The sequence below is a fragment of the Mastigoproctus giganteus genome, chromosome 9 (assembly GCF_048544385.1).
Source record: "Mastigoproctus giganteus isolate SK-2022 chromosome 9, ASM4854438v1, whole genome shotgun sequence".
Taxonomy (NCBI): domain Eukaryota; kingdom Metazoa; phylum Arthropoda; class Arachnida; order Uropygi; family Thelyphonidae; genus Mastigoproctus; species Mastigoproctus giganteus.
Genome location: NC_143583.1, coordinates 213,171,946 through 213,188,440, shown reverse-complemented (window position 1 = coordinate 213,188,440; position 16,495 = coordinate 213,171,946). Strand labels below are relative to the sequence as shown.

The following is a 16,495-nucleotide window of genomic DNA, read 5'->3' as shown; positions in this document are numbered from 1 at the left end:
GGGATTTGAACCCAGATAATTTCCACCTGGTATAGGAGAATAATTATATCCACTGTGCAACTTGTAGAAGCTCTTGTCCCCATATACTTTTTTAGTTAATATTTACTACAGAAGCCCATCAAACAAGACATTTAACACTAGCAATTTGTTGGTTTGCATTCTGAGACAGGACTAATATAACTTTCACTGGCCATTGTATCATGTATATTTCAAATAGATGGCTTGGGAAATTTGAATGTTATCTCATACCATTTTTCTTCATCTGTGAACATAATTACTATTTACATTACACCACAAAACCACACAAAATGGAGAAATAAATAGCATAAATGTAAATGAGTGGTACAAGACAAAGTAACACGATTTATGGTACATGTTTCGCAGCCAGATCTGATGTGGGATTTCTACAAAAATATAACCATTGTCTAGGGTAATGAGATGGGATTTCGTTTTGCAAAGGTGACTGCAGTGATTTCATACAGTATTCAAATTCTTTTCAGTGAGACCAACTGATATTAAAAAATGCAAACAGAAAGCAAGTGTTTGTCTGTTTATGTACAATTTGTTTTAAAATTTTCTATGATCTCTTATCTGTGTTTCCAAGTAATTTCAGACATTGCTCATAACATATGGTAGAAAGAAACCAGCTTTGAATATCCAAGGAGGAAATTACACCTGTCTGCTGTCTGATTTGAGCTTACAAAAGTCAAACTTTTCTGGAATTCAGATAAAAAGTTGGTGACACTAAATCAGTGATACATAAATAAAAAGAAGCAGCAAGGATTTTTTTTTTTAATATAAATTTTTGATTTTTATAATTAATTTCACTCTAATGTTGGACAAGTCAAGATAGCAAAAATTAATATTTAAAGTCATTTATGTAAAAAGTTTAATTTTTACATATATTCAAAAATCCACAAAAACTCACTCCACAGAGACAGCCAGCCGCTAGCAGAAAACTCACTATCCCCAGAACTCATTCCTGGAAGGATAAACCCATCAATGTATTATGCTAACTTTATGAGTCAGGTTAGTGTAAACCTGTGAACATAATTACAGGGCCTCTTGAAGTACATGGGTCCTAAGTACATATATTTAATTTAACACTACCAACGGTAAGGGGCATACTTTTTTTTTTTTCATTATTATTACCCGATTTTATTTAATATTATCAGGACAACGTTGGACAATATATCAGATATACTTATGATATCCATCTTTGTATTTGTTCAAGATTATGTTCATAAGTTGTATTTGTCTTATTTTCTGTATAACCAATGAATAAGATAGGTGTTAAAATATTAAGCCATACCACTTCTAAACCAAAAACTGTAAAGAAAATATTTAAACTTTGAATATAATTATCTTAACTGTTCACAAGATAGATATGCTGAGCAGAAGCTGGCACAAGTCAATGTAACTGTTCTACAGACAATGTTTAAGGAACTGTAAAACTGATTTAAGTATTCTTTCCATCACACAAAAAATGAGTTACAGGATAAATGTACACTTCAATAAGCACCATTTATATTCTGCCAAATATACATAAAGGCCTGGCATGCTCGTGATTAGGTGTGTGTGTGTGCTTATTTTTTTATTTTATTTATTTTTTTTTTTTTTGTTAACCACAGGGAAATAGGCTGCAGTTACACTTACAGGAAGGGGGGGGGGGAGAATTTTTAAATGGCAATCAACACTTATGAGAATCAGCTTATTTAAATCTACCATGCATATCCTTTTAAAAGTAAAATTATCAAATAAACAGAATTGCATTATACAATAATTACCACAATTCCTTTGATTGCATATACAATTACCTTAAAATATTGTATAATATGCAAGGCACTTTTTAACTAAGACTAGTTCATATATAACAGAACCACTACACAAGTTTTGGTTTTAGAATTCGGCTTTCAGAAACTTAAATAAGTTTGAAAATAATTCCTGGGTACTTCAAATTGCATAACTCATTCCTCATAGAGTCAGTGCACTAATTTTCTACGACTGGTCAGACAATTTTGAAATAACACCTTTAATTCATGTACTTTGAAATAACCTCTTTGCTAGAAAATCTACAGATCTTGGACTTAATCTTGCTTCACATGCCTTCTTTGCGTGTACCACAGTACGACAGCTAAACAAACTGTAGGAATACATACTGACATCACAAAAGTTCCAATTGGAAATTCCCCCTAAAATATCAAATAAAAATAACATTCATTTTATATGCTAGAGTTCATTACTTTCTCTCTATTTTTTATATAAAAAAAAAAAAAAGAGTATCTTTTTCATAAAGTACACTGGATTTCGTTAGCCTGACTTGGTGAAGTTATACTAATTCTGGATTGTTCGTGTGATAAATAATTGTAATATGTAAATTGTAATAATCTGGTTTCTGTTACCCATTTATGGACTAATTCAATGGAAAAGTTCGGTGAAACACAAACAGTTGCTCTTGACATCTCAAAGGCTTTCGATCATGTTTGGCATCGAGGTCTTCTAAGCAATCTTCCATCTTAAGGTTTGCCAACTGTTTTTTGTAATTGGTTATCCAGTTTTCTGACTGCTTACTGAGGGTGATGGTAGATGGCTGTCTATCTTCTAACTTCTCCACTAATGCTGGTGTCCCCCAAGGTTCAGTTCTTTCCCCCACACTTTTCCTCTTTTATATTAATGACTTTCTTCCATTGACTGGAAATCCTATCCATAGTTTTGCAAATGATAGCACATTGCATTTTCCATTTTGAGAACCTTGCCCTCCTCAATCAGCTTCAACTTCAAGACTATCTGCTACCAATTCCTTAAATTCTGATCTACAGGTAATCTTCTTGTGGGCCAAAGACAACTCAGTTGATTTCAATCCTTCTAAAACTCAGTCTTGTCTTATATCTCGCAAAAAGGATTCTTCTGCTCCTATGCTTATCTTTAGTGACACTCCGATTTCTAGGCAAAATGATATATCTCTTTTGGGGATTACCCTGACTTCTAATCTCTCTTGGCACAAGCACATTACAAATATTGCTTCCTCTGCATCTAAAAAACTTAGTTTTCTCTTTCACTCTCGGCATTACTTTTCTTCCAAACAGCTATTCACTCTGTACAAATTGCAAATCTGCCCTACCATGGAATATTATTAACACATGTGGGGCGGTGCCCCCAAAACTTCTCTCAGGCTTCTAGATTCCATTCAGAAGAGGGAAGTTAGGTTAATTTAATGACTCCTAACAGAATCTCTCCCCTCGCTGTCTCATAGGCATACTGTTTCTGCTGCATGCCTTTTCTACAGATACTGTTCTTCTGAATTGGCTTCTATAATTTCAACTCTCTCTTTCAAAACAGTCCAAACACGTACCGCCACCAGCCATTTACTGTCCAACTTCAAACTCACAGAACCAACTTTTCATCTTCCTCGTTTATTCATTCAACTGCCATTTTCTGGAACAACCTTCCTTCATATGTATTTCCAGAAAATAAAAGTCTACAGAAGTTCAAGTCTAATGTCAACAAATATCTTCTTTAGTCTTCTCAACCTCCAACCCAAACATGGTACTAAGTACTATAGGTTCTAATAGTTCTCGTGTTTGGGGTTTTCATAAAAAAAAAAATAAATAAATAATAATAATAAATAAATATCTCACCTCTTACAAGAAAAGATGATCAAAATTCAGGAATGTAGGAGAGAACAAATACAGAATTCAGGTCTACCAGTAGGCAATATGCAATGATAACAATACAAAATAATCTATCTATAAAGACAGAAGGACTACGTATACTACTGGAGGTACTGATGCTAACATCCAGAAAGGGGAGGGTTTTGTGGATGTGGAGTATTTTTTTGTGTATTATCCACAAAATATAAAACATCTTTATGCAGCAACCTAAATACAAAACACATGGAAACGGAGAATGCTGAGGATGCAAACACTAGTTCCCAACAGCACCTATCGAACCCTAATAATTTGTCTAATTATTCCTAAATTTATTCAAACTACCGACTTCCACAAAACTAAATGGAAGTTTACTCCAAAAATCAACTCTTGCTAGCTGAAAGCAAATTTTTGAACATCCACTGCCAGGTTATACTTTAACCAATCTGTTTGAATATGAAAAAAATGTATATGTATATATAATTAATATATATATATATATATATATATATATATATATATTAATTATATAATTATATTAATATATATTAATAAATTATATTAATATATATATTATATATATTAATTATATAAAACTACATCTACAATGGCACCAGTATATATAAACAAAAAACTGGGATCGCCATGGGTGCCTGCAGTTCTAGTCTGGTAGCAAATCTATGCATATTCAAAAGCTACATCTACAATGGCACCAGTATATATAAACAAAAAACTGGGATCGCCATGGGTGCCTGCAGTTCTAGTCTGGTAGCAAATCTATGCATATTCAAAAGCTACATCTACAATGGCACCAGTATATATAAACAAAAAACTGGGATCGCCATGGGTGCCTGCAGTTCTAGTCTGGTAGCAAATCTGTACCTACATCACTCTGAAGTTAATATCAACAAAGATATAACCTTTTACAGATATATCGACGATGTTATCGTCTTTAATCATCCTAATTTCCTCACTGATGCCGGCCATGTCTACCCATCTGATTTAGAAATAGTGGCCACCAACATAGATAGCACTAAAAAAGCCAATTACTTGGATATCAGCATACAATTGCACAATAATAATCAGTTAAATACCTCCGTATATGACAAACGAAATACGTTTGGCTTTAACACCATCAGCCTTACTAACTGGCACTCAAACATCTCCATAAGAATCCAAAAAAATTTAATATTATCCCAGAGTATTAGATTAGTTAAAATATGCAACAACGCAGACAACATAATTAGAGCTCTTACAGTCTTTAAGCATAAGTTATCTGAGAATGGATTCCCAATACGCTTCACAAATATAAACCTACATACGGCCATGCAAATAGCCTTAAAAAAATACCATAATAACATCGACCACCATCATATTATAACTGCTGTTTTGAGGAAGTAAATCTTCCACCACTGGATTATATTATCTTGACGGTTTTACAGAGCCTGTAAATATGTATATAACTAGGCACTGCCTTAGGAGCATATTTAATACAGCTTACACTCATTGAAAAAGTTGTACCTGTATTTGCTTCTAAGGCAGTAATCAATTCTTAGCTTCTTTCTTGCCTTACTCTTCCTTCATTTTTCAGGAGAACCATCTACCACCTGCCTAGCTTACCGTTGGCTCGCAGGCCATCTTGGTTTAAGCTATAAATTATTTTCGCATCCAACTACTTGCCAGTAAGAGGGCGCTGGCATCATATACAATACCTATATATTTTAACACGCATGCCACAACGTGGTTTTTTTCCCGCGTCGTAGTTTTGTGGTAAGTCTGCTTTACTAGTTACACATTGCTGTAAGTAATCAGGAACTAGCCATTCTTTTCTTCATTCAATAATTTATATTATTATGTTATTCTATTTGATTTTATTTTATTTTATATTATTTTATGCTTTCCAAATTTTGGCTATACAACTCTACTGCAATACCAGGTTCTCTTACTACAAGAGACGGGAAGTTACGCTCCCGGTATTTTCCGAAGTAATTGCTTTACCACTCTTCCTTCACTTTAACTATACACTATCTTTTTCTACATTTCATACCTCAAGAACTATTAGAGCAATTCGAGGGGGATTGAGGTACTATCACCTTCCTATAACCTTGTTTCCGTTCTCCTTTCTTTAGCATAGCTGACTATCTTTTATCATCAAATAACAAGTTTATAAAGCATTATTGGTTCTCTACTATCACCATTATTTGGTTTTTACATTGTTTGCATGGTCTGGGCTATCGGTCGGGCTAAAGTCATCTAGCTTGTTAACCACCTTAAAATTGTTTCCCCCCCCACCTTATCTAAATATCTCATACTATAATCTAGTATATCTTAACGAATTATATATCCTTATGATACCTTATGATTCATCAGGTATAACAAGCAGAGGACAACAGAAACTGATAGCTCGCTAATTGTAGGTAAACACATTGCAAGGGTTAGCCCTCGATAAAGTCCTTTGTAATGTGTATCCACCAATCTATACTGCAATTGGCTTGACATGGGAATTTAGTAATTATCCTTATTTATTTGTTTTATTTTGCCTATAACAATTATATGTTTCCCTACTAGGTTATACCATGGACCAAAGTCAGCTAGGATTGATATCACATCCCTTAGTTACTCGTTCATACTATGTTCATACTCGTTCATACTATGTTCATACCACCTACTCGTTCATACTATGTTCATAGTTATTAAGACTGATGTAATGTTTTATCTAGACATTGATGGCATTAATCAGCTCTTCTCACCTTTATTAGGTCTTTGATTTTTTGGTTTTTGCTATAGTTTTCACTGTTTGCATCACCTTCACAATTGAATATTTTACCTTTCAACTGTTAACTATTTGCCATATCTACTATATATATATATAAAATCAAGAATAATGATATAGAGAAGCTATATGACATGGGGGGAATTAAGTTTGAAATTAGATAAGTCTGAATTACAATAACATAACTTATGGATCATAAGTTATGTTATACATAACTTCTATACATAAAGCTCTTTAACATATTCTACCTACAATATTTTATACTTAAAATATTTTATATATATATATATAAAATATTTATCTCTAAAATATATATATATATAAAGTACAAACACAATAAACACCTGTTACAGCAATTTCAATAGAAGTGACTGTTCTCAAAGAACACAATAAGCAAGAACATTAACACAATGGGACTGTAATTACCATAATACATACATACACTGCCCCCTACCACTAATATCCAAACACTTGAATATTTACAAATAACTTTTATTTACAGGGAAACTAATAATGTGTGATGAAAACTTTAAGCTTTATGACAGCCTTTAATCTCTGTGGAACACTCCTCCAAATTTTTTGGAAATATCCTTCAATATTTTCCACCATTTGGTCTTAAAGTGGATTGTCCGGTATTCTGGTAAATGAACAAAGGTAAATGAACAATCTGTGCGAGGTCATTAGTAATTGCAAAAGTCTCAGCATCCTGACCAGCTGGAGTTGAACAAGGAAAATTACCTCACTGTTAGGGAAATTGGACTGGAGAAAGTCAAGTTGCAAAGAGAGGAAGTCAGAAGTGGAGTTGGGAGAATGCCAGAGACAACAAATGAATTCGACGGAATGAGGTAGAGAGATTTTAAGCCAGAGAAGGTCGAAAAGAGGATATTCCAAATTGCCAGGTCTCTGACAGGGAACATCGGAATGGACATATGCACAAATAGCACCTTTGAGACGAAAGTAATCATACTGCAAATAATTTGGGCTACTGAGATGAGCAGTGGTTTAATCAACTGATAACTGAGATTCTGTCAGAAAAAGTACATGGGGTTTGGCAGACTTAAGTGGAAATGGACATCATTGAGATTAGAACTGAGACCATGTATATTTGTGAAAGGAACTAGGAAGTGTTTGGGAGGTTTAGATGTTTTTGGAGATAACTTTGCTCTATCAGTTTGACAATTCAAGGTGCATTCAATAGTAATAAAAAGTGTGTCTGTGGGGAGGGGGGCGATCTATATGAAGTAATGAAATTTTTAGATTTGGCATATACATGAGAAGAATAAACCCAGATCCTAGACATAATGTGGCCTCAACAATGCTCTCCACATACACACTACTCAGACTCCCTCCAGTCTTTATCTGGCAGAGTAGAGGTAGCAAGATTACACACTAGCTGATCCGGAAGCCACCTAGAGAGTTACCAATAGGTTCGATTCAGTGTACTAACTAGCAGCCAACTTGGGAACATGGTTTTAGACCTGTACCCTCGAAATGTAAGGAAGTTTGGATCTTGCCATGGTGTTCATCATAACATCAAAACACATAAATCGGCTGCATGATGGAAGAGATGGGGAAGGGTTGACTGGAACTTAACTCCGGAGACTAAACGAGATGCAGGGTATTTCAGAGACTGCTGGGAGTCATTGCGATACAAGTAAACACATGGATTGTGTTAGGGTAGCTAAGAATAGGAACAGGCGCAGGTACACCAATGCTAGGAGTTTGGAAAATAAATTTGATGAATTTGAGGTATTGCTAAGAACACCAAAGGCAGATATTGTTGGGATGTCAGAGACATGACGTCACACAGATATAAGGAATGCAGAACTGGAATTTGGGGAGTACAATGTGTACAAGAAGGATAAACAAGATAGGAAGGAAGGAGGGGTTATACTGGCTTCACTTCCAAGTGAAGTGAAGCCAGTCGACATCGCTGGACAGTGCAGAGTAGAGTCAGTTTGGTGTGACATAAGCATTGGGAGATCAAAATTGAGTAGGAATGAGTTATAGGCCTAATGACTCTGATGAGTATAATAAGGAACTGTACATGGAAAGAGTGGGCCAGTAAATCAGATAGTCTTATAATGGTGGATTTTAATTTCCCAGATATTGACTACAATTTATGGGTTGGTCACTCACACACTAGCAAAGCTTTTGTGGATTTACTGGATGATTGTTTTCTACATCAGCATGTTGGGGAGGCAACTAGAGGGAATAATACTCTTGATCTGATTATCAGTAGTGATTCTTCATGCATTAAGAATCTGCAGAAAAGGAACCACTAGGTGGCAGTGATCACAGTGTGCTGAAGTGGGATTTACTCAGAGGTAACTACCATCAGGGGTAAATTGAAAGGTTTTTGCTTTCATAAATGTGATTACGGTGGTCTGAGACAGTACTTAAATTCTGTACGGTGGGACCAACTGATGATGATGTTACCAACAGCAAATTCAAAATGAGAAGCATTCAAAGAATTTATCTTGGAAGCTACTAGGCTCTACATACCAACTAAGAAATATTGTTCAGAGTTTAGGCCTAAATGGATGTCAGATGAACTAATGAGACATTTTTTTTTTTTTTTTTTTTTTTGGTAGTTGTTGGCACATCAGCTTCTGTGGCCATAATGCACCTCCCAAGGTTTTTGCAGTACTTTTGATCCAAGCTCGAGGTGGGATTCGAACCCGCGACCTTCGGGTTGCTAGGCAGGCACTTTACCCACCTGGCTAGCCCGATCGGCAATATGAGACATGTGGCAGAGAAGAAAAATGCATAGGATACATATAAATTAATGGGTGACATGGAAGCCTATGATAGATATAAGCTGGTCTGTAACCAAGTCACAAAGGAGATTATGCAGGCAAAGCAAGATTATGAGAAATCCTTGGAAAAGGATGCAAAGAAAAACAACAAAGAGTTCTTTACCAATGTAAACTCTATAAGGAAAGGGATGAACCAGATTGTTCCACTGGATACTGATGGTTCAACTGTTGATGATCCTGGTTAGGTGGCTAATGAACTAAATGAGCATTTTGCATCTACATTCACCCATGAGGAGTTATTCAGGGAGGGGAATGCCAGAGGTGAGTTAAAATCTGGCAGTGAGCTGGATGATTCTGTAATAACTGAGAGGAAAGTGGAGGAGAAATTGTTGAAGATAAACATAAGAAAGGTACCCGGGGTTGATGGGATCTATCCAATTATATTAAAGGAGGCAGCAAAGGAAGTAAGCAAACCTTTAGCCATAATTATGAGAGCTTCTTTGGATTCAGGGGAGGTACCCGTGGACTGGAGATGTGCAAATGTGACCCCAATTCACAAAGGAGGATCAAAGGGCAACACAATTAATTATAGACCTGTTAGTTTAACTTCTGTTCCAGGAAAATTAATGGAAGCACTGGTTAAAGAAGCACTGCACGATCATCTAGACAAGACTTGAGTTACAGCTCGGACAGAGCATGGTTTTGTTAAGGGAAAGTCTTGCCTGACCAATTTGATTGGATACTATGATGTGGTCACAAAGGAACTGGAAGCAGGGAATAACCTTGATATCATATATTTGGATTTTCGAAAGGCTTTTGATACTGTTGCACATGGAAGACTGCTGCACAAATTGGAGCAGTGTGGCATTGGAGGCAAATTGCTGCTATGGATAAAGGGATGGTTCAGTGGGAGAAGACAGAGTGGTAATCAATGGACACTGCTCATCGTAGACTAAATGTTATTAGTGGAGTCCCTCAGCATTCAGTATTGGGTCCATTGTTGTTTTCTGTATTTATAAATGATACTGATGATGATATATCAAGCTTAATGTCCAAGTTTGCAGACAATACAAAGGCTGGCAGGGTTGTTAAGGACACTAATGACAGTCACTGCTGCAACAGAATCTAGAAACGTTGAGCAGATGGGCTGAGATGTGGTAAATGAAGTTTAACATTGACAAATGTAAAGTACTACATATGGGAAGCAGCAACCCCAGAGTGACGTATCAACTCTGTGGTACTACACTGACAGTGGTAGAGAACGAAAAGGACCTGAAGGTAATTGTGCCAGCAGATATGAAGTTTTCTTAGTGCAGACGGTCTGCAAGAGTAGCTCATAGTGTCTTGTCAATGATATACAGGAATTTTTCTAGCAGGGATAAGGAGGTGATTATCCCCTTATATAAGGCCACACCTTGAGTACTGTATACAGGTCTGGAGGCCTCATTTTAAGAAGGATGTAGAGCTGTTGGAACGAGTACAGAGAAGCGCAACAAGATTAGTGAATGGAACAAAGGGTTGCTCTTATGAAGGAAGGCTTAAATTTTGCAAATTAGTGTCTGGAGACTAGGCACCTGCGAGGTCATCTGATTGAGGTGTATAAAGCCTTCAATGGCTTGAGCATGCTCAATGCTGATGGAATTCTTCCTCTTGCTCAGAATAATCATTTGAGAGGGCATAAATTTAAATTGAGGAAAGACAGATGTAGGATAGATGTGCGGAAGTTTGCCTTTGGCCAGCAGGTGATTGGTTGGTGGAATAGACTTCCATCCTTTGTTGTGGAAGTTGATAGTCTAAATAAATTTAAGGCTGAGCTGGACAGGTACATGGAACAAATGGAGGAGTGAAATGGGAGAGTTTTTTTTTTTTTTTTTTTGGCTGATGCTGCATAAGCTTGCTTTCTTGCATCATATGCCTCTACTAATGCTATGAACGCTGATGATTTTGTTCATGTAGCTGACAATGAGTATTTTGCATCTACATTTACACATGACAAAATTCTACAGGGAAGTGGAGAACAGAAGCTTACTAAACTAACAGGGAGCTTAATGATTTTGTAATAACTGAGAGCAAAGTGGAGGAAAAATTGTTGAAGTTAAACATAAGAAATGCACCTGGGGTGGATGGAATCTATCCAATTATATTAAAGGACGTGGCAAAGGAAGTAAGCAAACTCTTAGCAATAATTATGAGAACATTGTTGGACTCAGGAGAGGTCCCCCACAGACTGAAGATGTGCAAATATATTTCCAATTCACAAGGGGGAAATCAAAGGATGACACAAATAATTAACGATGTGTTAGCTTAATTTCTGTTCCAAAGAAAATAATGGAGTCACTGGTTAAAGAAGCATTGCAGGATCATCTAGACAAGACTGCAGTAATAATTCAGACAGCATGGGTTTGATAAGGGTATGTCTAGTCTGACCAATCTGATTGGATACTATGTGGTCACAAAGGAACTGGATGAAAAAAATACTTTTGATATCATTACTTGGATTTTAGGAAAGCTTTTGATAAGGCTCCACACTGCTCCATTTTGATTACAAAATGGAGCAGTGTGGTATAAGGGTAAGTTGCTACAATGGATAGAAGGATGGTTGAGTGGGAGAAGCAGAGTGGTAATCAATGAAAAATGTTATTAGAGTTGTCCACCAGGGTTTGATATTGGGTGTATTGTTGTTTTGGATATATATCAATGATATTTATAAAAGTATATCAAGCTTAATGTTGAATTTTGCAGATGATACAAAGGTTCGCAGAGTTGTTAATGACAGTAATGATAGTATGCTACTGCAACGAGTTATAGAAAAGTTGGGCAGATGGGCTGAGAAGTGGCAACTGAAGTTTACCATTGACAAATGCAAAGTAATGCACATGGGTAGCAGTAATCTCAGAGAAATGTAACAAATGTGTGGTGTTACACTCAGGGTAGTGCAGAATGAAAAAGCCCTGGGGGAAATACTTCCCCCAGGGCTTTTTCAGTGCAGACAGACTGCCAGAGCAGGTCATGAGATCTTGTCAATGATATACAGGAATTTTACTAGCAAGTGAATATCCCCTTGTATAAGGCAACGGTCAGGCCACACCTTGAGTACTTGTGTACAGGTCTGAAAGTCTCATTTTAGGAAGGATGTAGAGTTTGTAGAATGAGTACATAGAAGGGCAACAAGATTGGTGAGGGAAACTTAGAGATGCTCTTACAAAGAAAGGCCTAATTTCTGCAAATTGCAGTGTCTGGAGACTAGGTACCTGAGAAGTGATCTGATTGAGGTGTATAAGGCCTTAAATGGATCGAGCAGGCTCAATGCTGATGGGATTCTTCCTCTTGCTGCGATTACAAACCTGACAGTGTATAAACCATAACTGAGGAAAGACAGTTGTCGAATAGATGTTTGGAAATTTGCCTTTAGCCAGAAATTACTTGATTGATGCAACAAACTTCCATCTGTTGTTGTGGAAGTTGTTAGCTTAAATAAATTCAAGGGAGAAGTGGACAAAATTTTGTAGTGAATGGATTGGTGAAAATGGTATTTTTTTTTTTTTTATGTGTAAACATCTTTGGTGGCACCTACCAAATTTCGGACAGTAGTAAAATCTAAACTGTCATGATTTTGCAATGCAGAAATAACATCATTTTCATTTCATTTCAGAGCTGGCATAAACCAGCTGGTTGCGGAAAAATGTTTGTGTTTCAGGGCATACCACCTAAGTTTTTATTCAGGGCATATCACTTAGGTGGTATGCCCTGAATAAAAACAGAGAAATGGATATCTTGAGGGAAGTGATCTTTGATGTGCAAAGGGCTGGCATAAACCAGCTCTGAGCACATCCAAGATCATCACATTACAAGTGCTTCAGCCTTACCAGTTGCAGTGCATAGAATGTCAGCATTACAGTACCCATCTGTATTATTGAAGCAGTTGTATATTTCCATCAAGAGGTGAATCAAACGATTTTTCGCAACCAGCTGGGCCATTCGTGAATATTTGAATTGGTTCATGATTTGCAGATATCAGACTCCAAATTACATGTATGAGTAGAATCTTTTGCTTGTCATTGGCCATTTTCATTAAGTTTCAGAAGTCCTCGTTGGTCATAATCAAGTTTTCACATTTCTTTGCAATTGCGCTGAGTCGGTTGAGCATGGCCAACTTTAGATCATCATTAATCTCACTGTTTGGATAATTGTAGATGTTTCAAAAGGGGTCTTCTTCTCACAGTCACATTACAAGGCTATGCAGGTCATTGGCGCATGCTTTGTCAAGGTCACCATCGTCGTTGCCTTGACACGTTGTCTTACATATTTCAATCGTTTTGCGAATGTCAAAGTCCGATTCATACATGTTATGTTTTCTTCATTGTCATCAAAGATCTTGACATATTTCATCTGTGACAGTATGTTTCCTCAGTGTGAAATGGAATGTGCAGCGTTACCATCTCGTGCTTGTACTCATTGAGATCCTGAGCCAAGTCTCAGTTTCGATAGCATATTATGCATGGATGCTGTTGTTTCTTGCAAAACTCTTAATGCTGCACGTGCAATTTGCAACAAAGCATGAGAGTAATATGATCCAACATGAGAGTATGATTGTAACAACAAATAGCTACAATACCCATTTGATTGTAGCAACAAATGGCTACAATCAAATAGGTAATTAGGCTATTGACATAACCTCTTCCAAACGTTGATTCGGTAGAGTAAGCAAAAGGCATGTGTATTCTACTTATCACTAACACCGATTTGGTAGAGTAATGTAGTGGGCGTGAGCATAAATTACATTGTTCTTGATTTCAGTTCTAGCTGTTTGAAATTTAGTAGGTGTCAGTCAAAGGTGTTTACACATAAAACATCTTTCGTGAGTACAAGGTATACGTGCGATTTTTTTAGCTGATGCTGTATAAATGCTTTTTTGCATCATATGCCTCTACTAATGCTAACTTCTTTCGTGCATACACAGTACACACTTGCTTTTTTTCTTACAAAGAAACGCTATTTCTTGATTTGCACATAAGCTCATGAAGCAAAACTTATAAAGATGCATATGTTATCAATTTTTGTTGAAATGTTATAAAATTTAATATCTCCTTTAAATAAATATAATCATTATTTTCATATACGTTTAATACTAAGAACCTAGAAACAAATTCTCCTCAACAAATGACTGATAGTTGCATGCAGCCCAGACTGACATCTCTACCTTATAATTATTAAATACGGTACATTTCTAAGTGAACTATAATTATTCTTAATTAATGGATATATGGTTTTCTTAATTCTGTCAGTTTTATGCTGATAATTCTGGCAAAGAAAAGTCTTGAGCACAGTAAAACTTACTTTTTTTTTATTTAATAATGATTTTCAGCTTGGGAAAAACAGTAATGTACCATCAATTTTGAATAAACCTAATATAGTAATAGAGGCATGTGATGCAAGAAAGCAAGCATATGAGCTTATGTAGCATCAGTCAAAAAAAAAAAAAAAAAATTCACAAAACCATTCCCTCTAAAAGTTTGTCCAGTTCCTCCTTGAATTTATTTACTTCCACAATGACAGATGGAAGTTTGTTCCAGCAATTAACCACCTGCTAGCTAAAGGCAAATTTCCGCACATCTATTCTACAGCTGTCTTTCGTCAATTTGAATTTTTGCCCCCTTAGGTTTGTAATCTGAGCAAGCGGAAGAATCCCATCAGAATTCAGCATGCTGAACTTAAGCCTCTCTTGGTAAAAGGACCCCTTCATTTCCCTCACCAATCTTGTTGCCTTCTCTGTACACACTCAAGTAAATCTACATCCTTCCTAAAATGAGGCCTCCAGACCTGTACACAGTAATCAAGGTGTGGTCTGACCATTGCCTTATACAAAGGGATGATCATCTCCTTTTCCCTGCTAGCAAAATTCTTGTATATCATTGACAAAGACCATGAGCTAAACTTGCAACCTGTCTGCACTGCTCAGAAAACTTCATATCTGACTGCACAATTACTCACAGGTCTTTTCCATTTTCTACCATCCTAAGTGTAGTTAGTACCAGAGAGTTGGTACATTCCTCTGGGGTTACTTCTACCCATATGCAGTACTTTGCATTTGTCAATGTTGATATTTTGTTTAATTAACATAGCATCCTATATAGTAAATATCATATTTACCTTCTGCAAACATTTATAACCATGATAATCTGGCAGACAGACACATTTGGCACTACCAGGTCCAACATGATTGCAGTACCCATCACTGGTACAGGACACTGAAATTAAAAATCTCAAAGGTAAATAAATAATGGACAAACAAAGTGAGAAATTTTTCTTAATAAAACTTAAGAAATTATAAGGTATAATAAAACTTATCTTAATAAGGGTTATGAAGAAATGAAAAAAAAATTGGATAAATATGTTTCATCCAGTTCGCACAGCATTAATCAGTTAATATTTATTCAAATTTTTAAGGAAATGGAGATTGGGTATAATGTATTTTATGAAAAGTTTCACAGCGGTGGCTTGAAAAACTGCACACTTGTAAATTATTGAAAACTAAATTTGAACAGAACTGATGCATACTCTATAAGCATATGTCAGTGGCACATTAATTTCATTAATTCAGAACACACACTCTGTGTGTGTATGTGTGTGTGTGTGTGTGTGTGTGTGTGCATGCCACTTGAAAAAAATCATATAATCTTCGACCAATGAAAATTGTTTGGCATTACCCATATGTTGTATAGTTGCAGCAATTTTGCTTGTTTAGAATTAGCTATTTTGGCAGTTTAGTATTAGTTAGTAGGGGAAAATGATAAAGAAAGCAAGCTTCCTTGCAACATTTAACTAACAATATGTATTTATTATCAATTTTTTGATATGACATCTAAGTACAGTTATCCCAAACTACAGTGTGGTTCACTCGGCACTTGTTTGCTGTAGTTCAACGTAGAACAGAACAGAAGGTGGAGTCATTCTCTTGATTAAGAAGCACAAAAATACCAAGGCAGCGCACCCAGTTGGCATCAGTTAACAGCATAATGTTAAGTCTGCTTGGTGTAACATAATCACTTGGAAAACAAAAATGAGTGGGAATATGCTATAGGCCAAATGACTGTGATAAACAACTATATGGACAGGTAGAGCAACTAGTACAGTGGTACCTTGGTTTGCGAGCATAATTCGTTACAGAAATGTGCTCGTAATCCAAAGCACTCGTATATCAAAGCGAATTTTGCCATAAGAAATCATGGAAACCCAGATGATTTGTTCCAAAACTCAAATATATTCATATACTGTAAAAATGATTAATACAAAATACCTTTTCATATTTTTAATAT

The 16,495-nt window shown here is 36.0% G+C and overlaps 1 protein-coding gene across 1 annotated transcript in view; it reads right to left on the bottom strand.

Annotated features, from left to right (window-relative positions):
- Positions 1-1,690: 1,690 nt before the first annotated feature.
- Positions 1,691-16,495, bottom strand: part of LOC150081108 (all-trans retinoic acid-induced differentiation factor-like) — a 63,288-nt gene continuing 48,483 nt past the window's right edge. The window contains exons 6-7 of the mRNA XM_090381323.1: positions 15,330-15,427; positions 1,691-2,192 (exon numbers count right to left, since the gene is read on the bottom strand). Of these exons, the coding sequence (XP_090237449.1) occupies positions 2,088-2,192; positions 15,330-15,427 (203 nt within the window). The 3' untranslated portion in view covers positions 1,691-2,087. The remainder of the gene's footprint in view (positions 2,193-15,329; positions 15,428-16,495) is intronic.